The 26,115-nt window shown below is 35.6% G+C and overlaps 1 protein-coding gene across 3 annotated transcripts in view; it reads right to left on the bottom strand.

Moving 5' to 3' along the window:
- Positions 1-5,105: 5,105 nt before the first annotated feature.
- Cdc123 (cell division cycle 123) overlaps positions 5,106-26,115 on the bottom strand; it is a 49,828-nt gene continuing 28,818 nt past the window's right edge. For 2 of the 3 annotated variants that reach the window (XM_005320270.4, XM_021723005.3), the window contains 7 exons: positions 23,367-23,415; positions 21,267-21,342; positions 19,449-19,571; positions 18,450-18,478; positions 9,820-9,948; positions 5,917-6,054; positions 5,106-5,383 (listed from right to left, as the gene is read on the bottom strand). In XM_005320270.4, coding sequence (XP_005320327.1) covers positions 5,357-5,383; positions 5,917-6,054; positions 9,820-9,948; positions 18,450-18,478; positions 19,449-19,571; positions 21,267-21,342; positions 23,367-23,415 — 571 coding nt within the window. In that variant the 3' untranslated portion in view covers positions 5,106-5,356. The remainder of the gene's footprint in view (positions 5,384-5,916; positions 6,055-9,819; positions 9,949-18,449; positions 18,479-19,448; positions 19,572-21,266; positions 21,343-23,366; positions 23,416-26,115) is intronic. The other variant, XM_040277783.2, reaches the window with a different exon arrangement.

Below are 26,115 nucleotides of genomic sequence, written 5' to 3'. Positions count from 1 at the left end.
ATCTCCCATTTAGTAAGGAAAACTGAAGACTATAAACTCAGTCACATAAGGTTAATGGACATAATCCTCTCAGTCACTAAAAAAGAGAAATGAAGTGGAAAAAATTTATGAATTCCTAAGATAAGATCAAAATGAGACTTTGAGACTAGAACTTTAGCCAAGCCTGCTGAGTTCAGGAGGCCCAGGCGACATGCCACTGCCTGCAGCGCACAGTCAACATGTTCATCCACCTTCAAAGCCAACGGCACAGAGTTTTCTCTTCAGAAGGCAGAATTTCAGGAATCATGTATTCATTCATTTTCCAGATTCAAGTCCAAAGCTGATGCTTCAAAGAGAACAGTAATGCCCATAAAACAAAAAGACAATTCAACCTCTCTCTGCTTCCTGATCATTAGTAAGCTGCTTTCCTCTGCCACACTCTTCCGCCATGTTATTCCTGTCTCTCCTGGGGCCCTGAGGAATGGAGCTGGCTATCTGTGGATCTGAAACCTGGCTAGAACACAGATGTAAGGGATAGAGCAAGAAGAAATTAAACCATGAGATATAAGCCATGTTTAATGGCGGAATATCAAGGAGCTTTGGGGGGTTATCTCATAATCAATCCACAACACTCAATCTTGGAAATGACAGTTGAAGGAGAGACTGAGGAAAATCATTTGAACTCTATACTCTCAGTGAAGGAGAATTACTAATGATTTGTTTTGAAAATTTAAAAAAAACAAGAAATTCAGCATATATAAACTATTCCCTCCAATCAAGAAACCCTAAAATATTTTTTTGGATATAAACAATGTAAAAAATATGAATTTTAGTGGATTCTCTTTCATATTCTGTTCAAAATCAAGTCAATGATTTGACTGACAAATTACTTTTTCCCTATACACATAGAAAATATCTTGCTGGAATTGTCATGACAACAGGAACATATGTTAACATGTCAACCTTGCAAGTGTTTCTAGAAAAAAATATTAATGTATAATACATTGATGAACATAGTATGATTTAAATGAATATATAATGAATAAAAATATATCTCAAAGACTCTTGCTAAAATTTCTGAATATAAACTTTGACTTTCATTTAAATAATAAAAGTAATCAAAATAAATCCATTTTCTAGTAATAAGAATGACCACAAATTTAACAGAAAATGCTCATATTCTTATGTGTCTAAGCCCACTAGTACTGCTCTTACAACATACACAAGATTGGATCATTTATAAGTAATAATAATTTATTGTCTCACAGTCCTATGGACTAGGAAGTCAAAGAATAAGTTTCTATCAGATTCAATTTTCTGGTGAGGCCTACTCTTAAGGAACACAGAAGAGTAAACTGACCAAATGATAAATAAAGCCTTTTTGGATATCACAATACCAGACCTTAAATTATACTACAGAGCTATGGTAACAAAAATGACATGGTATTGACACCAAAAGAGACCTCAAGACCAATGGTACAGAATAGAAACACGGAGACAAACCAACATATGTACAGTTCCTTCATACTAGACAGTCGTCAAAAACACACATTGAAGAAAAGATAACCTTTTCAACAAATGGTACTGGGAAATCTGGAAATCCATATGTAACAGAATGAAAATAAATCCTTGTCTCTCGCTCTGCACAAAACTCAACTCAAATTGGATCAAGGACCTAGGCATTAGACCACAGTCTTTGTGCCTACTAGAAGAAAACATAGGCTCAAATTTCCATCATGTTGGCTTAGGAACCAAATTCCTAAACAAAACTCCTAAAGCTTAAAAAGTAAAATCAAGAATCAACCAATGGGATGGAATCAAACTAAAAAGCTTCTTCACTGCAAAGTAAACAGCCAAGAATGTGAAGAGAGAGCCTACAGAAGGGGAGAAAATCTTTGGCACCTGTACCTCAGATATAACATTAATCTCCAGGACATACAAAGAACTCAAAAAACTTAACAATCAATAAATGGGCAAAGGAACTGAACAGACACTTCACAGAAGAAATACGATCTGTCAATAAATACATAAAAAATGTTCAACATCTCTAGCAATTAGAGAAATGCAAATTAAAACTACATTGAGATTCCACCTCACTGCAGTCAAAATGGCAATTATCAAGAATACAAGTAACAAATGTTGGCAAGGATGTGGTAAAAAAGGCACACTCATATATTGCTGGTGGGACAGCAAATTGGTGCAACTATTCTGTAAAGCAGTATGGAGATTTCTCAGGAAACTTGAAATGAAATCACCATTTGACCCAGTTATCCCACACCTGGGCTTATACTCAAAGGACTTAATCAGCATACTATGTTGATGCAGCTGCATCAATGTTTGTAGCAGCTTAATACATAATAGATAAGCTATGGAACCAACCTAGGTGTCCTTCAACAGATGAATGGATAAAGAAAATGTGGTATATAGAATGGAATAATACTCAAACATAAAGAAGGATAAAATTATGGCACTTGCTGGTTAATGGATGGAACTGGAGAGTATCATGGTAAGTGAAATAAGCCAATTCCTAAAAACCAAAGGCCGAATGTTCTCTGATAAGCAGATGCTAATTCGCACTAAGCAGAGGGAAGGGAAGAGAGGGAAGAATAGAAGTTCATTGGATTAGACAAAGGGGAATGAAGAGAAGGGAGAGGGGAATAGGAATAAGACAGACAATAGAATGAATCGGACATAACTTTCCCATTTCCTTATATAAACACATGACCAGTGTAACTCCACATCACAAGAATGGGAAATTATACTCCACGTATGTATGATATGTCCAAATACATTCTATTGTTACGTATAACTAAAAAGAACAAATATAAGATTTTAAAAAAGAAAAAAATTCAAAACTAATCTTCAGGCAGGCAGAAATGATATTTGAATTCAGATGACTATTTCCTGCATATTGTCCTAATATGATTACTAATATCAGGATAATCAACTAAAATTAAATAGGCTAAGGAAACAATGTACCAAAAACACATTTTTAAAAGCACAATGGGTGGGCTAGGTTGTGGCTCAGTGGTGGAGCATTTGCCTGGCATGTGTGAGGCCATGGGTTCGATACTCAGCACCACATGAAATTAAATAAATAAAACTATAAAGGTATTGTGTTCATTTACAACCAAATAAATAAATAAAACGAAAGGTATTGTGTTCATTTAAAAAAAAAAAAAAAAGCACAGTGGGAGTTGAACCCCAAAATTTTCTCAGGAAAACTAATGCAAAAGCTTAGTGAGTTTTATATTATGAAATGTACCATTTATTAATTACCTGCCAAATTTTGCTTAGGTCTTTTTATTCTATGCAGTCTGAATGTCTCCCATTGGTATCAATTGCATTTACACTTGTTGTTCTCACTCTGGTAAAGTATCATCTTGACAAAGTCAGCTTCCACAGCTAATCTTAAATCAATTCATGATAATAATTCCTTTTACCATGGATTAATGCCCATGAGCAGTTTAAAAATAGAGAAATATAGCTGGGCGTGGTGGCACACTCCTGTAATTCCAGCAGCTCATGAGGCTGAGGCAGGAGGATCACGAGTTCAAAGCCAACCTCAGCAAAAGCAAGGTGCTAAGCAACTCAGTGAGACCCTGTCTCTAAATAAAATACAAAATAAGGCTGGGGATGTGGCTCAGTGGTTAAGTGCTCCTGAGTTCAATTCCCCAGTACAAAAAAAAAAAAAAATAGAGAAATATTTTTGAAGTGCCTTTACCTAAACAATTGGTTTCTGAAAGGCATTTGTATACTGAATCTAAAAAATTAAGTATTAACTACAAAAAACTATGATTTGAGATAAACTTTGCTCCACTTTTTTCTATCTTCCTACAGGTGGTAGCAAAATTTTTTTTTTTATTCTTTTTCTTTTTTGCAATGCTGAGGATGAAGCCCAGGGCTTCCCCACACTAGGCAAGCACTCCACCACTGAGCAATATCCCTACCTAGTCTGTGTATATTCTTACACATTGAGAAACACACCTGCAATGAGTACAATATTCTTTGATATGACATTAGATAGAAACCCTGGGAGACTGTAATGTCTACGTTCTTCACACTCTCTTAGCAGACAGTAAGTCCTCAGTAAATTAAGATATCATCATAACCATCACTTAAGGCACTGAAGAATAATTACTGAAATGGTGGCCTAAAAAAGTGACTCTACCTCGCCTAAAATTCCAATGTTTTGCCAGGCACAGTGGCACACGCCTATAATCCCAGCAGCTCAGGAGGCTGAGGCAGGAGGATCGTGAGTTCAAAGTCAGTCTCAGCAAAATAAATGGGCTAAGCAACTCATGAGACCCTGTCTCTAAATAAAATACAAAAAGGACTGGGAATGTGACTCAGTGGTTGAGTTCCCCTGAATTCAAAATTCAATCCCCAGTACCAAAAAAAGAAAAGAAAAAGAAAAAGAAAAAGAAAAAAATTCCAAATACTTTTTTTTTTAAAGCCAAAATTATAATTAAATCTGTCCAATACACACTAGGATAGCTGTAATATACTAAAAAACTAATGGCTATTTGGTAGTTTGAGAAGTCTCTACTCTTGTAGCTATACCCAAACTGAAGTTAAATTCGAAAGGAAAATTATATGAAATTCCTCAAGTTTGGAAAAATATTTTCTATTGTAATGTAAGATTCTATTTTTTATTTTTACTTTTTTGCAGTACTGGGAAATGCTCTACCACTGAACTTAATTCTTTTTTATTTTATTTGAGACAGGGTTTTGATAAGTTGTTGAGGGTCTCGCTAAGCTGCCCAAGGCTAGCCTTGAACTTGGCGATCCTCCTGCCTCAACCTCCCAAGTCCCTGGGATTACAGGCATGGGTTATTGCACCTGGATAAAACTGTATTTTTAAATGGAAAAGTAATGATTAAGAAATAATTATTTCTGTATAATAAATACAAATTTGCCCACCTACTTGACAGGTATGAAAGTAGCAACATAAGCCCAGCACAGAGGCACATGGCCTATAATCCCAGAGACTCAGCAGGTTGAAGCAGGAGGATCAAAAGTTAAGGACAGCCTGGCAACAAAGTGAGACCCCATCTCATTGGGGGGGGGGGGCAGTATAAGAAATATAGATAAATCTAAATAGACTATGCCAGAAGAGTAAAGAATTTCATAAAAAGTTACTTTATTATCAGAACAGTATGGTTTCCTATGTTTAAGATTTATTTATTATGTTATTTTTACAAGTAGCAAAGTCCCTCCATTTTTTTCCAGGTGAATATACATGAATATAAAAAGCTGCTGATTTCCACACTGTCTACTCCTACCCCACCCATTAGGGTCACTGGGAAGTTGTGGCCTTTGAGCAGCCTCCTGAATAGTCATGGATTCCTCTTTTACTTGGTCTTGGAACTAGCACTCAGTCATCCTCTTGCTGATTTCTTTTCTGTCAAAGGAAACCAAGAGTACACTGAAAAAGCATATTCTGATTGGGATATTTCTTCAGCTAAGATCATTGTTTCTGTCAGCAATCCAATTTTCCAAAGGCCTTAATAAAACTTTTGGTTGGAAATTTTCACAGAAAAATATGCTTTAACTAATTCAATAAGCTAATTTATCACTCTGGCTCCTGGGTTAACTGCCCTCTTCTTTTTCATCCCTATGTACATATACTCCCACACAGAAACAAACTTAGAAATACAAATATCACATTCCCCTTGAGAATCCACAGCAGAGACATCTCATAGTCCTGTGACAACATACCTACTTTACAGTTAGAAGTATTATGAATATTTTTCAAAAAGCATGCATATCATGAAAAAATTTTCTGCCATTCTAACCAATAAATCATTCATTCCTTCACTCATATTCCATTGCAAAATGATGTAATCCAGTAATTCTAATCCTTTAATTGATAATCATCCAATAAAAGCTCATGGGAGAGATGAGCAGCATAATAAATATATATATATACTTTACCAGCTTAAGAAAATCTATTAGTTTGTGAGCATCTTCCCCAGTGGAGAGGTCTACAAAATCCTTGGGTAGCCGGTAGCTCAGATAGGGACTGGGCTGTACTGTAACTTCACTGTTTGTGCAACGAAAAGCTGGAGAATCCTTTATGAAGAAAAAAATTAAAAAGGAAAGTCTGTAAGTATTCTCTATTCTCCAAACTAGGCTAGCATATAAATTTCAATTCCATGTTCTCTTCTTTAGTACATAAGAAAGAAAATAAGATTCTAAAGTAGAAGAATGCACCAAGATTCTAAAATAATTCTACATATTCACTAGAAAGTAAGCATAAGGTATCTGAAAACAGTATCCAATGGAGAACTAGGTCCCCCACTAAATGCAACCACAGTGTAGCCACTGTAGGCGAAAGGTAGGTTATGGATCTTGTGACCCCTCAGTGGACTGAGGACCCCAGCCATCTCTGGCCTCAAGCAATCTCATATAGACCAGAATACTTATAAATATTATTTCCTATAGGTGAACAGTTAAGAAGTACTATTTTAGAAAAAAAATAATAATAATTAATAATGAGGGTAATTGAGTGCTTTGGATTTCATGTCACTTTTGTACTTAGACCACTGGACTTACTCTCTCTCATCAATTACATAAAAATTCAAGAATCACAATTTTAAAAATCCTCATATTCATTTCTTATTGTAATTCTTTTGCTTAGAGTTTTGCATATAATAGTTACATGCTGTTTTGTACCAAAAAGAATTTCAGAGACAAGAGGCCTTGGGTTTGGCTTCTTGGTGTCAGATAACTCAGTGGAGATGGAAGACAAGCTGGGTCTTCCTAGAAGACCTAGAAAGAGGGTCATATCTGATGACAGACAGAACATACTTGGCTGCTAAAACATCTGTGTGCTAGAATTGTTCTAGGTGTAGGAGACAAACTGATAAACAAGATTGGAAGGCAAATAATAGTAAGTAAACAAAACCATTTCAGATAATAAAAACTGCTATGGGGCTGAGGATACAGTTCAGGTGGTAGAGAACTTGCCTTGCATGCACAAGGCACTGGGTTCAATCCCCAGCACCACACACACACAAAAAAAAAGAAAATGAAAAGAAGAAAGGGCTATGGAAACAAAGAACCAGGGTGTACATGTACTAAGAGGATAACAATATGGACTACTTCAGATGAACGGTCAGGTAGGAGTTTGCTGAGAAGTGGACAGGGTGGTGAAAGCAGCCTTGCAAGTCTGGGTGCAGAGCAGGCTCTGGTGGTTGTGGAAAAAACTAGTGCAAATACCTCAACCCAAAGTAGGGCTTTGTAGCTTTGCAAAAAGAGGGAAGACCAGTTCCCTGTGGTCTGAACTTGGAAAGACCAAGCAGGAGGAGACAAGCTGGGAGGAGCCAGGAACCAGGTGCTGTTTCCATTTTGTATACCCTTAACCTCTACCATTTAGAATAAATAAAAACTTTGGATCAGAGTTAATCTTACACAATTAACATCTGTGCCGAATAACTTAGATTCTCCTTCCTTATCTTTAGGTTTAATAGTTCACTACAATTATACACCAGTAGGGATAAAATTCCTCCTTTTTTTTTAGTACCAGGGATTGAACCTAGGGGTGCTTAACCACTGAGCCACATCCCTAGCCCTTTTTTAAAACTTTTTATTCTGAGACAGGGTCTTGGTAAGTTGCTTAGGACCTCGCTGAGTTGCTGAGACTGGCTCTGAACTTGCAATTCTCCTGTTTCAGCCTCCTGAGCCGTTGGGATTACAGGCATGTACCCGGCCAAATTCCTTCATTTTTAATAGGACAGCATTCATAGTACCTGACATTTTGGTAAGTCCTGTAGATGCATTGAGAGCAGAAGAGACATTATCCCTGTTCTCAGAAACTTACTGTCTAATGCAGAACATAGGTAAATCAGCAAGCAATTTGAACAGTAAGGCCATGTTCCAAATATTGAACTAACTCAGAGTTAGAAAAACAGGGCCAAAGAGGGTCCAGGACAAAGCAAGATGAAAGGAAATGTTGGATAGATGGGCAAAAGACGTACTCAGTGAAGGTGAAGAAGCAACTTAAAAAAGCAGAAAGAGATGGAAGAGGAGAGCACGTGTTCCAGAAGCCAGGGAAGAAGCCGTGTAACAAGGAAGAGGGCACTGTATTTAGTACTACCAAGTGGTTCAGTAAAAGGAGGACTGTGCTAGTAACTGCAATTCCCAGCAAGCCATTAGAGCCCCTGCTGGGAGCAGGTTCTGCTGAGACATTGGCAAAAGCCACTGGCAGAGGGCTGAGGAGTGTGAACACCAACAGGCAGGAGGGAGACCACCATCCATAGAACCCTGATGTGTGATACACAGTCACTGAGTGGGCTAAGAAGAATAAGTCCTGTGACAGCATGAGGGCAGCTATTATGTTCCTACCTATTCAAAAGTCTATGTGCATATTCATACCAAAAAGAGCCCGGAAAGCACTTGCTGAAGTGGTGAGGATTTCAAGCCCTGCCTCTAATTCTGTTTTCTTAAATGATTATGTAAAACATGAATTATATTTTTAAAAGATATGCTCACTAGATAAACTAAATTATACTACTGGCTGCTCAATACTCCTGCCTCAGCCTCCCAAATTGCTGGGATTATAGGACCCAGCCACAGCACCCAGCTACACACACATTTTTAAAAGAAAATCAGGGGCTGGGGTTGTGGCTCAGTGGTGAGCGCTTGCCTAGCATGTATGAGGCACTAAGTTCAATTCTCAGCACCACATGTAAATAAGTGAATAAAATAAAGATCCATCTATGTCTTTAAAAAAATTAAAAAAGAAAAAAAATCATAAAACCATCTATGATCCTAAAATCTGAGACCCACCATTTATATTATGGTGTATAACATGCATATACACATACACTCCTTAAGGTCGCCAGCCTAGGCAACTTAGTGAGACCTTGTCTCAAAAACAAACACACACATTACTTTTATAGGCAGAAAAAAAAAATACAAAATCATTGTTTAAAAAAAATATAGCTGTGAAGATGGGAGAAAAGAAGAGTGGCTGGGTGAGCAAATATGGTTGAAGAAAGCTTTTTTTTTTTTTTTTTTAAGGTGGGAGATATCTGAATATGGCTAGATCCTGAGGGACAGGAGTTAATAGAAAGAGAGAATCTGAAAAAATAGTACAAGAGATGGAGGGGATGCTAAGCTGAGCAGACAAAAAAAAATCAGATTTGGAGAGGGGAAGCTAAGTCTGTAGGTCTGATGAAAATTCAACCAGGTGAATTCTCATGAGTGGATTTTCTTTTCCTATGAAGGAAGTGAAATGACAGGAGGGAGAGTAGTGACAGATGGGAGTTCTGAGCAGGGAGAAGGTGCGGATTAGCCCCCAAGGACCATGGAAAAGAAAGCTGACCAGGAAAACTCATAAAACTGGAGGTCATGAATGAGAAGAGGCACTGCTCTGCACATGCATATAGGCGAGTGTTCTCCATCAGCATCAAGCAGCTAGGATTCGGGTCAAGTAAACAGATGTGTCAAGATTGTTCAGGTGGGCATAACAGAGGGAACTAAAAAAGAGAAAACAAACTAGAAAAATATATATCAGATGACTATTATTTCTTTAAAGTTAAATGAATGAGGGACCAGGATGTAGTAATGGTAAACACTTGCTTTAGTATGTGCAAAGTCTTGGGTTTGATCCCCACGATGGCAAAAAAAAAAAAAAAAAACAGTTACATGAATGAATCACAATGTATACCTTTCTTTGATCACCTCCATGAGCAAGTAACTATTGGTATCCTGTGCTATACTCTACTTCCCAAGGGTACAAATTACTTATATGCCATGTGTCTAAAGAATAAGCAAGTGATTGTTCAGTGGATTAAAAAGGTTGTCTTTATATCTTAAAAAATAAAGTCTTACCTGCTCCTGAGCATCTCCTTCACTAAAATCACCTTTTAAGTTTTTTCCAGATATTAGTTCTTCCCAAGTAAACAGAAGTGAATCTGTGACTTCACCAAATGGATTAAAATCAATTAGCCACACCTTCCCCTGTAGTATAGACAAAAGACAAATAAGTATAAAATAAGAACACAATCTATACTGTCTTATTAAAGGAAGATATTTTTGATATTATTTTCTGTCAAGGTCAATCTTACAAATTATGACTTATTTCAAAAGATATAATTCTTCCAGGTCTCATCTGAGAAAGGGCTATTTTTCTAAATAAAGTAGACACAGATCTAAAGGGAAGGTTGCCTATGAATGCAGAGAGAAGGGACTCAGGAAGGAAGACCTGTCTTCCAACTCCTGCCTCAAAACACATTAGTATTTTAAGTCAAAAATCTAAGCAGGAAAAAAGGAAGATCTTGCAAAAAGTTCACTTCCCATACATGGAATGAATAAAATGCTTTCCAGGATGTCTTTAACGCCACTGCCAGCAGAAGCAGGCAGGGAGTTGGTGGCTCTCAGAGCACCTGAAAGGTTTTGGGCGGCTGCTGTGAGTGGATTTAAAAAGAAATACTAAAGGAAGTATGGAAATACTGCTTTCTTTAAAAGTTAACATAGTACTTGTTTTTTAAGTATGACAAAGCTTGACAGCATATGAAAAGGAGATGAAAAAATACATCTACCTTTGAAAGAAATGTCTCCTATCTGGTCAGACTGCCTGGGCTAGAGTCAGGTGCATGTGAGCAGGAACTGGCCAGCTCTGAGCTAATAAGTGGGAATGTGTGTAAGCCCCCAAGAAACCAGAACCACATGCTACATCACTAAGATAAGGCGTGCAGAATGGATAGACCCTTCCTTGAAGTTTTTATCTTTGCTACTCTTGGTTTTCTCAATGGCATTCATATATGTGCACTGTTTTGATGCTAATAATAACTAGGTTTTGTCTATAATGTACAGATGCCACATCTTGACCAGATGTGTGTGTGTGTGTGTAAAATCAGACACTCCTAAGGAGTGAAACCGGTGAGCCTCTCACAGTTGCTCACCTGGATTAAAGCAAAATTATAGCAAAGATGAGACATCTCACTAGCACTTGCTTCAAATGTCAGAAACCTCTAGTGACACAGAACAAATACAAGACATTTGTACCATGAGTCACATGGGTAAAGTTCTGATTTTATATAATTCCCAGGAAAAATCCTACAGATTATCTTGCTGCTTGTTTGCTCACTTCAGTTCAGCTCACTTCAGTTGTGCCAGAGATTGAGCTATAAGGATCAGTATTACACAGAATCTATTCCTTCAACGAGCTCAGCCTAGATTAGAATCTCACCCTGTCCCCCACAAAAAACATGAAAACCAACCAATGGTTACAACACAGAAGATACATTCTTGGACATGTGAAATAATATTAGCTATCAATTAATATTTTGACATGCTGTCAGCTTGTTTGGGGGCTCTATTACTGATATATTATTATACTGTATATTATTTTTACAATGGATATTTTCTAACCTCCAAACCCTCTCAACTGGATTTTCTTTTCTTTTCTCTTCTTTTTTTCTTTCTTTCTTTCCTTTCCTCCCTCCCTCTCTCCCTTCCTTCCTTCCTTCTTTTCTTTGTGCTAGGGATTGAATCCAGACCCTTGTGCTTGCAAGGCAAGTGCTCTACCATTAAGCCACAATCGAAGTTCCTCTATTGACTTTTTTAACAAATAAAACCACCTCATTATTAAAAGCAACAAAACCCCACTAATGTATCTGTTAGTACAGGAGCTGAGCTTTATGAACTAAAACATGCCACACTGCAAAAAACAAAACTAAGAAACAAACTACCTTTGTTAGCTGGCAAGATTTGCTCCAGAGTTCAGAAGCCATCCTCTAGTTCAAAATAATAAAATCAAACTGGCTATAGTCAGGCATAAAACTATGAGAATTAGGATTTTATAGTGGCAACGTGTTTTTCATGGATATCTCAGGCACAAGGCATCCTGAGAAAGTAATTCTATTTCAGTAATTCTGATAAGAGCAGTCAACCCAGTATTCTTCATACCAACCAAATGACCATCAGCCCAAATCAATCACTTCTGTGAATCAGACATTGTGCTAGAGATTGAGATATAAGGATCAGTATTACACAGAATCTATTCCCCCAACGAGCTCAGCCTAGATCAGAATCCTACCCAGTTCCCCCAAAAAACATGAAAACCATCCAATAGTTACAACATAGAGGGTACTGCTCTGACAGGAGCAAGAATAGGGTGTTGAGAGACAACAGAGGAGGATGGGGGAACCTGACTGGAAACACTTTCAAAGTTAACTGGGAATTTAAAGAATAATTGTGTTGAAGATCTGGGAGGGGAGGGGAGGATGAAAGGAAAAGCAACCATTTAGGAGAAAAACAACTAGAACAATAAAAATTAACACATACAAAGACTATGTGAGGATGACCCATACTGGGAATAGATTATTTTGGCTAAGAGTATGAAATATATGAGGGCTCCATAAATGTGGTGGGCTAAGGTAACTTTAAAAGCCTTCTGCTCCAAGCTGGATGAAATTCAGGTTAAAATTATCCTTTTAAATGTAGAGCTGTGATCATGACAAAGAGGAATCCCTAGGAATTAGAAGAGAAGAACATTAAGAAAACAGATGAGTATAAACTGAACTGCCAGCGCCCTTGGGACAACTTTCCTCCCAGGAACCCAGGGCACAGGTGTTACTAGCACACAGGACTAGGAGACTGGCCATGAGGAAAGGACTTAGGATTAGGAAGTGATGCCAGAAAGCTATGACCTGTGAAGAGAGCATAAGAAAAAAATTCTAATGACAGGAACAGGAAATAATGATGTCTTTCTCTGATGAGGTTTTGGGGATCACAGGAGAAACAAATGGAAAATTCAAACTTTAGGATCTTTGGGATGCAGCAAAAAAAAAAAAAAAAAAAAAAGGAAAGAAAAAAAAAAAGAAACCACATCACTGAAGAGTTATAAAGTCAAAAGGAAAGAATATGGATGAGAGTCTGCAAATACAATAGGGATTAAAGCCAAGAACTTGGAAAAATCATCATCAACCTGAGGGGTAATAAAGACAATTTGGCAAAAATCTAGAAAGAGACAGAGCTGAATTGATATTGAATACCAAACAGACAAATATCAAACAGATCAAAGGTTTAAATGAAAACCAAGAAATCATAAAACTAGACAAAACAAGCAGGGGGTGGGGGTGGCATTTTAAAAAATTTTTTACTAAAATTCATAAATCATAAAATAAATGAACAACATATTTGATTATATTCATGGCAAAAGACTAATAACAAACTGTAATGCTCACAGAGGTCTAATTCCTGTAATAAAGATGTCCTATATTTTAAAGAAAATTAAAAAGACAAATTGGAAAAAACATAAAGCAATAATTCTCACAAATGACCCTTAAATTTAAAAAAAGATATATTTCATTCTTATTCAATAAGAAAAAGAGAAACTGAAAATATTCAGAAATATCATTTTTTTAACCCAATTAAAAAAAAAAAAACCTAAAAGTTTGGATTTCGCAAGCTCTGAAGAAACACATAGGTTCTGTCATAAATTCTGGGTGGGGTTTTGTTTGGTATAACTTCTATGAAAGGTAAACTGTAATATCTCAAAATTAAAATAATCTAGCTTTTGAGTCAATATCTCACTTCAAGGAATTTATCCTTGTAGATAAATGGGCACATATATGAAATGAAATGTACAGTGTTATTCACCACTGTATAGATTGTGAAGATAAGAAACAACCTATGTTGTCCTATGTGTCCATTAACGAGGAAGTGGTTAAACGAACTATATAGGATATTAAAAAATTGAAATATTACGCACTGGAAGTCAGGAGTGTAGCTTAGTGGTGGAGCTTGTGCCTAGTATTCATGAGGCCCTGGATATGATCCTCAGAGTTGCAAAAAAATAAAAACAAAAAAATTGGAAACCTCTCCAAGAGACAGTGCTTTTAAATAGTGAAAAAAGCAAGGTGCAGAGTGTATATCACATATTGATTTGATTTTCAAACTATGTGAATGTATTGTCAATTAAAAATTTAAAAATAGTACAGAGGCTGAGGAACAAGAATGGTCATGAGCGGGGAGACTGAGCACTTCTCCATCTTCACACATGGTGTTGGTTACACAACTGGACATTTGTCAAGACACACCTCCACAGTAAAAAGGATGAATTTTAGTCTATGTAAATTATTTCTCAAAAGTATGACCCTCAAAAATAGCAGTTTTAAGTAATTGAAAATATAAAAGGAATCAATACTTTGGGACATAAGAAACTACGATAAAAACAGGCAGATTTGAAAAAGGATTAAACAGAACCTACAGAAATGCAGTTGATGAGATTTAAAACTGAACAGACAAACACATCAGATTATACAAAACTCAAAGAGAACTGGCAAAAGAAGATGTACCTGAGAAAATGATACAGCACAGGAGAGAAAAAGAGGCAGAAAAGGAAAAGAGACATGAGCATAAGGTGAGAAGCTCTAACATGCCTCCCTGCAGAGCTCCAAAAAGTCAGAAGAGAGAAAAGTGATGACATCTGAAAACATAAGAGCTGAGAATTCTCTACAACTGGTAAAGGAAATGAGTTCCTAGACTTAGTTTAACAAAAAAAGGCAGACAAAAATAAAGAGTGAAAAGAAAGGCAAAGAAAAGCAAAGCAGAGAAAGGAAAAGCCAAGCCAAACAACAATGGGACAGTGTCTTCAATGTGCTAAGGCAACAGAACTGGTCAACTGAAAATTCTATACCCAGCTAATGCCTACCACTCACACATGAAAGAGGAACAAAAACCTTTCAGCCAATGGATGAGGGGGATGCACTATTAAAGGATGTAGTACTAGAAAGAAATTAGATCTGCAGTCTGGGGTACAGCTCAATGGCAAAGTGCTTGTCTAGCACATACAAGGCTCTAGCACCATAACAAAAAGGTATGGAAGGCTGGGTGCAGTGGTGCACACCTGTAATCCCAGTGGCTCAGGAGGCTGAGGTAGTCTCAGCAAAAGCGAGGCAACTCAGTGAGACCCTGTCTCTAAATAAAGTACAAAATAGGGTTGCGGATATGGCTCAGTGGCCAAGTGCCCCTGAGTTCAATCCCTGGTACCTGCCCCCCACTGCTGCCCAAAAAAAAAAAGGTATGGAAAAGAGAAAATATATCAAAGTAGAAAAACAGCATAAGGAACCCCATTTCCTCCCACTCAGTTTCAACATATCAATTCATGGCCTATACTGTTTCATCTATATTCCCATTCACTCCTCCTGAATGTGTATTATTTTATATGAATCCTCGAACAGCATTTCATCTGTAAAATATAGAAGACTATTATTAACAAGTTTCGGGGCTGAGGTTGTGGCTCAGCAGTAGAACGCTTGCCTAGTATGTGTGAGGCCCTGGGTTCGATCCTCGGCACCACATAAAAATAAATAAAATAAAGGTATTGTGTCCAACTACAAATAAAAAATAAATATTTGTTAAAAATAAAATAAAATTAATAAACAAGCTTAATCTAAAGACATCTGCGGAATACTTCATGAATTAGAAATTGTACTTTCTTTTTCAATCACACACAGAACATTCACAAGAGTGACCAAACTGCAAAGCCAATTTTGACAATACCAACACTCAAGATCTGAGTTACTCAACCTCTAAAGCAATGAAAGTAAAAATTAATAACAATCATAATTGAAACAAATACACAAGAGGACCTGAAAAATTTCCTAAGAATCTAAGATAGTCATTGTAAACTCTAGCTGTATATTTTTATCACTTAAGAAGCTTCTTAAAATATATATTCCAATGCCTCAATCCAGACTTACTGAATGGATGGGCCACCAAAGTGACATTTATAGGCTGGTTAGAACCTATCAAAACTTAGTCAACTTCTCCAGTCACAGGAAAGCAGCCACAACAAAGTGCTGCCAAGTCCAAACACACTTCAGTTATATTTCATGAAGACTTATCTTTCTATAAGAATAGTCACAAAATAATATATTCAAGAAAGTGTCTAACAAACTCTGATAAAAGTGCCATTGAGTAAATGCAAATGAATTTTACAATATGGTTTGAATCTCTTAACAGAAATTGTCAGGATGTTTATACTGGCATGTTTCTCACTTTTAAAAATGTAACTAGTTTCAGTTCTGCAAGATCACAGCAGTAATTAGTTATGCATATGTCCAACATCATTTTAAGACTTTCCTTAACTCTTTTACCACGTTAAACATCTGCATCTACATGTCAGCCCTACTGATTTACAGAAGACCACAACATCTGCCAGGGATAATTAAAACACCTTGGCAAATTCCAACATTTTCAACTGCCAATATATAAAATAACTGCCTCAGTTTCAGTGTCTATACTATGTGGGCAGATAATATATACTTCACAGGCTTAGATGGATTAAGTGAGAATTGAGTTAAATGAGGATAATGCCCTTCTGGACAATGAGCTGGGTATAGTCATTAACTGCTCTGACACTGCTTGCCACCAGGTCATTCCCCGAAATGTTTACATGGCTGTCACCCTCACTTGAAGATGAAATCCTTCTAGAACGGAGGTTAACCTGTTTGAAGCTTCCTGTTAGAAGCATAGCATGTTACCGACTCTCATAATGTTGGCTCCATCAGTGGTCTGACTTGGCAATGTCTACAAGTCTGAAGCAGAGCCAGGGAGAGAGCCTTCTAGATCTCATTTTTGTCCATCCCATCACACCAGCTTTCCATGCTTTTCTACAGTTTGTTTCCACACAGTAGAAACTCTGCCAAGTAACATCCCTCTTCTTTGCTTAGTCTCATTTTATAGGCCCTCTTTCAAAGTCTTAATAACTACCATGATTCTGCAGACAGGTGAAAATACAGCAATGTCTTTTGATTTAATAGCTTACACAGTTTACAGTTATTTGGGGACATGATCCAATGGGCCACAATCTTTTGCTCAAACAGTAATTCAAAGGTATCACACGCATCACTGCCAGAAGGCTGATACATGCATGGAGAGGGACTGACAGGTATTCTGCCAGTGTGTGGGTAACATATTAGAAAACACACCTGTCATCTCCTTAACAGCTGAGTCAATGGACAGAAATCACAAGATGACATACAGTGACCTAAACCTCTCTAAAAAGATTACATGTCTTTGACAAGGAAATCTCTGAAGAAATTTTTTACTAAATCAGGCTTTTGTTTTCTTGTCACTTAAGTTCATGTTGCTTTTAAGATTTAACGAATGTTAGGCATTTTTCAAAAGACAATATACAAATGGCCAATAGATAATATAAAAAATAAAATGCTTAACATCACAAATCATTAGTTATGCAAATTAAAGCCACAATGAGATATCACCTCATTTCAGTCAGAATGGCAAGTATCAAAGGCAGCAATAGCTGGCAAGGACTTAGAGAAAAGGAAACCCCTGTGCACTGTTGGTGGGAAGGTAGATTAGTACAGCCATTATGGAAACAGTATAGAGGTTTCTCAAAAAATTAAAACTAGAACTACCATACCATCTAGCACCCCACTCCTGGGTACATATCCAAAGGAAATGAAGTCAGTATGCCAAGGAGACATTAGCACTCCATGTTCACTGCAGGGCTATTCACAATAGCCAAGAAATGGAAGCAACCCAAGTGTTCATCAACCCATGAGTCAATAAAGAAAAAATGATAGACAATGAAATACTAATCAGCCACAAAAGGATATGAAAGCTTATTATCTATGATAACATGGAAGGATATAAAGAGCCTCATATGTTAAGTGAAATAAGCCAAGCACAGAAAGATAAGGACCACATGACTTCATCTATGTGAATCTATGACTTCCCTCATATTCAGTGCTTACCCTGATTTATACACCACACAATGTAAACAGGTATCAAAATACCACACAATGGCCTATGCACATGCGTAATTTTTATGTTTCTATATAGCAGCTAAAAATACTAATTTAAATTTAATAAATTTTAAATTGATTAAGGGTAAAAGACTTTCAAATGTAAACTTAACCTCATTTTTAGTCTAAAAAGAAAAGTGATTCAAATCATGCAAAGGCTCTTGGCTGGGGATGTGGCTCAAGCGGTAGCGCGCTCGCCTGGCATGCGTGTGGCCCGGGTTTGATCCTCAGCACCACATACCAACAAAGATGTTGTGTCCGCCAAGAACTAAAAATAAATATTAAAAAAAATTCTCTCAAAAAAAAAAAAAAGGCTCTTGCAGTTGGTTAAAAATAATTACCAAAATATCTAATAAAAAATTCCTGGCCTTTTAAGTATACAAAATGAACTATTTTAAGTAGGTCCCACACCTCTGACCAAAATATAAAGTAGGGTAAGGTGGACATTACCCCTGTTTGATTAATAATCCCTAAACCTACAGCACATAATTAAGACATTATGTCTCCTCATGTTAAGTATATATTCAGGGAAAATTCGGGACCATTGTGAATTTCCCACACCTTAGCTGGTTTGGGAATGCATTTTTTGAGTAGTAGACCCTTAAATAATAAAAGATGTGTACTGGCTTGCATATAAGACCAGTCCTCATTTTAAACATATCAAATATAGCATGTACTTACCCTACTGTCTCTGTATATGTCAAAAACAACTAGAAAGGAGAAAAAAACTCAGTTATTAATGAATTAGTATTTTCATGATTTAAGCCTCAAGTGCATTTCGTTACTAAAAACAGAATGGACCTTGAGTATTTAGTGCTTCTAAATCTCAAAACATCAAATATAAAAACGTACTCTTGCAGTGTTTTTTTAATAAGTATTTATATAATATTCTCTATCCCCAACTATAAAAACCCCTTATATTTAAAAAGTTAAACCAAACACCAATATCAAGTCAAGTAGTTCACCACTGTATAACTTATCATATAGGAATGAGGAAAGTTGTCAACAAGAAAAGTACTCATGAAAGGAGAATCTGTCATTTATTTGAGATATTAAATGAGTAAAATTTATCATACAAAAGCATAAAATGTAATTATGCTAATGGCATGATACATCTTTTTGAAAATAAGTCTGCCACAGAACCCAGTCTTGACAAGGAGGAAAAAAAGTAAAGCATAGTAGATATAAATTTTAAGATGCTTGGAAATTCTCTTACAGTGTACTTTCAATATCCAAAAAACAACCCACAAATGTTTACTTCATAATTGGTGCTATCTCTGATAATTAAAACACAGAATTTAGTTTCTATAGATGGACTCTATGAAATAAAGGTCTGGTTTCTGTAGATGGACCCTATGAAATATTTGAACATCTAAAATGACAGGAGAGAATGGTTTTGGTATTAGAAATGAATTTTAATTAAATAAGGTGAAAATTAACATGCAAACCATGAGAAATATCAACTAGTAATATAGTAAAATTTTTTTTTTCTTTTTCTTTTTCAGTGCTGAGAACTGCAGCCAGGGCCTATAGCAGGCTGGGCAAGTGCTCTATCATCAAGCTTCACCCCCAGTCCTCATACAATAGTCCCATTTTTTAAAATATACACCTTGGTGAAATAAGGTCCAGTAATAATATGTACTTTATTTCATTTCATTGTGTGAATTTAAAAATACTCACAATCTTCATCTAAGAATTTATACTGTATGTGTTTCTTGAAAAAGTCTTGAATGCATCTGCAAATTTCTTCCTTTTGTTTGGAAATATGATCATAGTATTGTGTGTAGTCCCTCTGAGAAATACCTGACAAGAAAATATTTTATATTGTTATTATACAATATTCTTAAAAAAAATACAAGATGTCATTTAAACTTTTTTGAGACAATCATTAAAGTAGATCAGAAGTTCAATCAGATGAATATTGCATTAAACATTATTCAGTTGTCAATATTACACAGAGAGGAATCCTACAGTTCAATATTGCCACACATTCTTACTTCTGGAAATATTTTTTTGAGCACAACATAAAGAATTTAGACACAAAATGGCTTACTAAGAGAAAATTTAAAGTAGCTATTTAAGCCTGCATACATTCAACTGATTTTATTTTTTTCCAAGAAAGTTTCCACAAATTAGTTCTCTTCCACTTTTTTGGTGAAAATTTAAAATATCCCTCACCATATGTCTGCAATATTCATTTTATTTCACAGAAACAATCTACTTTTCTTGTTAATACATGCTATTCAGCCTTCACAACACTGGTCTTTCAAGCTACGGAAGAGTAAATATTCCCCTTTTGCAAAGTGCCTTTGCTGATATGATTCCAAATACACTTGAAGGACTACTATATGAATGCCTGCAATACGCTTAAGTCCTAGGGAAAGGTGTCTGCTCTGAAATAAGGGCTTCCAGTTCCTTCATCACATGCCAATATGACTCTTGTCTTTAGCACATTTATTCTCTAGTTTTTCCAGGAATATTTAACAACATGATAAATTTGAACATAGCCACAAGTCTCCTTCAGCTATGTTAATAAGCATCAATATCACATATTTAATGAATATGATTGATTTGATTTGATTCAATTACACTTCTCTTGGTTGATCATATGTTTTATTTCACAGGAAACATGCATAACTAAAAATTTAAGGACAAACAATCTTCAATATTTAACTTAAATAAATCATAACAAACATAAAAAATAACCTGAAAGAAAAGAATATGGGTGACTTTTAGAATAACTTCTTTGTTTTCCCACATATTTTCTTTTGTTGGAATAATAAACAGTGTCCCAATAATAAAAATAAAGGTTCAAAAACTCAGTTTTTTGTGATGCTTTCTAATAAGTTATTGTTAGTAATACTTTGGAAAGTTTCAAACAGAAAGAAGGTAACATTATACAATGTCAAATTGGAAATCATAATAACCACCACTTTCATCTCTGGAATCCAGACAGACATCATTAATCAACAATACTACCTTTTTCTGTGGAAACTGATTATGGGTTCAGGATCCTTGTCAGCATAGCATTCCAGAGAGTCAGTACCAATTGAGTAGAGGTGGCATCTGAAATTAAAACTGATTGATAACCCTGTCGTAATTACTAGAAATTTATTTCCATCAAAAGTTTGTCTTCGGGCTGGGGTTGTAGCTCAGTGGTAGAGCACTTGCCTAGCACAAGTGAGTCACTGGGGTTTGAGCCTCAGCACCACATAAAAATAAATAAATAAAACAAAGGTATTGTGCCCATCTATAACTAAAAATTTTTTTAAAAAACTTGTCTTTTCCTTGATTTTATTTTTTATTTTTAGTTGATACATAATAATTGTATACTTTGAAGTACAATGTGATGTTTTAAGACGTATATACAATGTCTAATAATCAAATTAATATATTTACACTATGCAATACTATTCAGCCATAAAAATAAATACTGATATTTATGGCAACATGGTTTTCTTCTTTTAAAAAATACTTTCAAAGGTAGAAAGAACTCACCAATAAGCTTGTTTTCCTTGACAAAACATCGGAACTCAGCCCCAGGAATTAATTCACACCATTTTCGGAGAACAAGCTATACACAAAGGAAAAAATGTAACACAACTATGCAAGGTATAAGACAATTTCCTAATAAGACTATCCCTAATAGCTGCTATTAAAAAATGATTTTAAAAAGCGGGAGAGAGCAGTACCACAGACAAGCCTGACATGAGGGCAAGGGCTATAATCTATCATTCCAATAAGAAAGGGAAATTATACTGAAACTCTTCAGGACAAGATCCATCTTTGTCACATATTTCTGAGAGTTCTGACATAATACACAACAGCAAGGATAACCAAGTCAAATTGTATTGCCACTGTGCTATAAGTTGCCCTGTAATTTACATGTTCTTCATCCCTGTAGGAATATTAAAATAATTTCAGGGCTGGGAGGAAGGAGGAGCTTGCCTAGCGTAAACATTATAGGTATAGGTGAATTCTAAAGTTTCATATTGTCTTACCTCTGAAAATTGTTATTTTTATTTAGCACAAGGAAAGAATTTAATCATAAAAAGGCTTGTTATGGTTGGGATTGTTAGCACAAGATTCTTCTCCACTAACTTGCAAGCTCCCTAAGGGTGAGAAAGCAGGTTTACTCATCTTTCTGTATATAATACTTAGCAGGTGCATGAGAAATTTGTTTGCCAAGTAAAACAGCAAATGTATAAGATACGCAGCCACTAAAAATCATGTTATATGAAAATTAATGACCTGGGAAAATGCTCACACTATAAGTTTAAAGAAAGTTAACATATAATGCAAAATATTTATAAAGAGAATACACACACACCCTCAAGAAAGGTGATGATGGTATAATTCCCAAAAAGCAATAAAAGAACAAATCACTGGTAAATATATCTTGGGGATAAATGATAATGTCTCAACAAAGATTATTCCTCAGGGAAAGGCAAAAAATAAAAATAAAATTTTCTCATTTTTTTATTCCCAGCACAAAGTAATAAGACAGTAACAGGTACTTCATAAACAGATGTTTGTTCAGTAAAATAGCAGATATGAATATATTACATAAATACAAATAATATTGTAAAAGACTGTGTAATAACATGGGAAACACTCTCATAAGGTATAAGGTGAAAAAACTTGCACAAGTAGTGTGTAAAGACCTCAATTACAGTGCACTAAGAAACAGAGTAAAAATATTCAATACAGTGACAGACTTTTTTTTACATGTGTGTGGTTCTAGAAATGGAACCCAAGATCTACTGCATGCTAGGCAAGTGCTCTTCCACTAAATTATATCCCCATCCCAGTAGGCAATTTTGAGAGCATGCATGTATACAAGTATTCAGAAGCAAAAGACAATGAAGAAAAGTTTTAAAAATCACCATACTAATTCTAATTGGTATTATAAAGCCAAATAACAGTGTGTAACAATTATGTAGCCAAGATAACCATCGTCTCTCCAACAAATTTTTCTCTAAGTATTATATTCTGCAATGCAAATACAAGAATAACCAGAAGTGATGGTAAGTGAGAGTCTACCAGGGATGGAAAACATTTAAAAAAAAAAAAAAAGTATGGAGGGGTAGTTTTCCAGCTTCACCCATGACTCTCAATGAGTTATTAGCTGCACTGAAGAACATGGCCCATTCCAGAGTTGTCTGTGCATGTGTACACTTTGAAAACTAGGAAACCATGGAATAAAAATAGCTAATAAGAGTTGTCTTGTTCACTATTCTTTCACTCTTACTTCAAAATTATTTCTAAAATTTGAGTGAACAATATTTTAAAAGTGTGTATAAGAAAAACTTATTTTTCCTGGCATATCAGGTTTAAAAACTTAACCAGGTTCATCTGAGTGGGAAGTATAAATTCTGTAAGTTTATGTACGCTATATATATTTGGTATATATATATTTTCTATCAATAATACATATTCTTTTATATGTATCCTACATTTCATAAATTTAAAAATTCAGGGTTCTTGGTTTTTCCTATATAAATCAATCCAAAAAATTCCATTCATTTAAGTAGAAATTTTCAATACATCTTCATTTAGGATCGTCAATGTCATCAAGGCAAAAACAAAGCTTCTTACCCCATATTCCATACAAGGATCTGGAGAATCATCAGTACAATGAATAAATCTTTGGAAAGAAAAACAGCAATTGAATTTTTTAAAAAAGTTTACATACATACGTTACTTATATTTAACATGAGAGTAGGATTTTATTAAAGGCAACCAGAAATAAGAGACAAATTCAAATCCAAGGAACTTGTTTTATGTATTATTTGATGCTATGCATTAGCCTAAGCACCCTAAAGAAGTTATCTCATTTACCCTCAAAACATTATGAGCTCTTATAATCATTATAAAATATACAAATAGATAATATAGTATAATCTCCAATTTTCTATCAAAAGGCAAAAAAACTAAGAAGCAAAAAACATTCCAAATTTAGTGACCAAGTTGGGTCTATAATTCAAGTGGCCTAACTCCAGATTCTCAATAAATGCAGGATGGCGCTGCCATTTTACACATTCTCATTCATTTCATCTGTGGCTGTGCCAGCAGACAGTTTACTACTATTATACATTGTTATACATTGTTATACATTGCTATTAATGTTACTTCTGCCATCTAAAGCTACATAAAGATAATTTATTCCTTCTCCCACTTATCATTTTAAAAAATACTTGATGGGACTATTCAGTCCTCCATTAAGCTTCCGTCTCTAAAAACTCTTGTGTCATGAACAATATCCATACCTTTATTAAACATCTATCTATGCTAAAGGCAATTAGGTCCCAGGAATGCTAAAATGAGTAATATGCCTTTGCCCTTTATGAGGTTAGTCCTAAAGGAGAAAGGACTAACAAGTAGACAAACAATTTCAAAACACTGGGGAATAAAATACTCCGATAGCAAAAAGGAAGAAGTAATTGGTTATCTGCTGTGCGGTGAGTGAGATAAGGTAGTCAAGAAGAGGTCCACATTTAAGGCACAGAGAAATGTGTTAATATAGGTAGGGAAGAAAGAAATGTCACCTAGTATTCAAAGAACTGCAGGACATCTGTACTCATGGGGTGTAGCATACAAGAGGGAAATTGAAGAATGATGGAGTTGGATAGAAATTTTGTACAGGAGAAGTACAGACCAATACAGTTCACCAGCCTAGGGACAAAGGGAGACCACAAAGTCTAAATATTCAAGGGAGATAGAACATTACCTTCATGCATTAAGAATGTCACTGTGGTGAAATATTGGATAGTTTGGGGAAAAGGTAGCAATGTGAGGCAAAGAGACCAGTGGGAAAGCTTGTTGCAAGAGCCTTGATAAGAGATGGGGACTCATGAAGGCAATGCTGGAGTGGAGAAGGAGAGGCATCACTATATAAAGATATCAGGCCAATTAATATAACTTGATGTATGACTGAAAGGAAGGGAGAAGCTTTTTAATTTCCCTGAATACATGATTAAGTGGGAATACTCTGTAATCATTATGCTTTATACTACAAACAATAACAAGTTTATTTGATTGGCTGAAATCCTGAGAACAGAGCTTCTTATACCACTAATAATTGGGCACTGACTTATAAAACATATATTGCTAAAAAGATACATGTAGTGTGTTTTGTTAAAATGCCGGTAGGTTTTCTCTATTAGTGGGCTTGATGCACTGAACAATTAATGAACAGGCACAACATGAATCTTTTTTTATTTGCTTTCTCATTAATTCTTCCAATAACCCTATGAGGACATGAATGTTATCTCTATCTACAGTTATCACACAAGGATACCAAGATTCAGAAAGGTACAATAACAAGGAAGTGGGGAAGAGAGAGCACTAAATCATAGACTGCAAGCTGTACTGTTTCTCTCAAGGATAAAGATTCTATTAAAACTCTAAAATTAAGGGGGGAAAAAGGCAGAACAAAACAAAAACAACGCAAATACTAGTGGAACTTTAGGCTTAACTAGTGTCAATACTAAAAAAAAACACACATGGGGTGGGGGTTGTGGCTCAGCAGTAGAGCGCTCGCCTAGCACATGAGAGGCCTTGGGTTTGATCCTCAGCACAACATAAAAATAAATAAAATAAAAGCATTAAAAGAAAACAAAACAAAAACATACTGCTCACCAAATCCTATTTCCATAATATAAAATGGATCTTCTAAAATACCAACGTATTAACTCTCTGTTTTTATACATTCAAACACATGCTGGTGCTATTTTTATTGATTTATTTATTTTTGAGAGAGAGAATTTTTTAATATTTATTTTTTAGTTTTCGGCAAACACAACATCTTTGTTTGTATGTGGTGTTGAGAATAGAACCTGGGCCGCACGCACACCAGGCGAGCGCACTACCACTTGAGCCACATCCCCAGCCCCATGCTGGTGCAATTTTAAAACCTAATTTTTCTCTGAAAAGCAAAACTCCCTTGTTTCAAATCAAACTAATATAAAGGTAAGCTACCCAGAGGAGTTAAACCCTATAACTAGAAAACTAGCTTTCAATATATTTAAAATTTGTTAAGTAAAAATTAATCTCATGTTGTTTCATGTTAATCAATTTTTATATTAAGGTCATAAACTGTCAGATTAATAAAACTAACATAATTATTTTATCCTTAAGGAAATCCACCCTTTCTCCCCAAGATCAGCAGAACGATAAGCATTAAGAATGTTTATAGCGGCTGGAGTTGTAGGTCAGCAGTAGAGCCCTCGCCTAGCACGTGCGAAGCCCTGGGTTTGATCCTCAACACCACACAAAAATAAATAAATAAAAGCATTGTGTCCTACTACAACTAAAAAATAAATATATAAAAAAAGAATGTTTACAG

The sequence above is a fragment of the Ictidomys tridecemlineatus genome, chromosome 10 (genome assembly GCF_052094955.1).
Source record: "Ictidomys tridecemlineatus isolate mIctTri1 chromosome 10, mIctTri1.hap1, whole genome shotgun sequence".
Classification (NCBI taxonomy): Eukaryota; Metazoa; Chordata; class Mammalia; order Rodentia; family Sciuridae; genus Ictidomys; species Ictidomys tridecemlineatus.
Note: the sequence above shows the minus strand (reverse complement) of the source record. Positions and strands in the feature narration are given on the sequence as shown.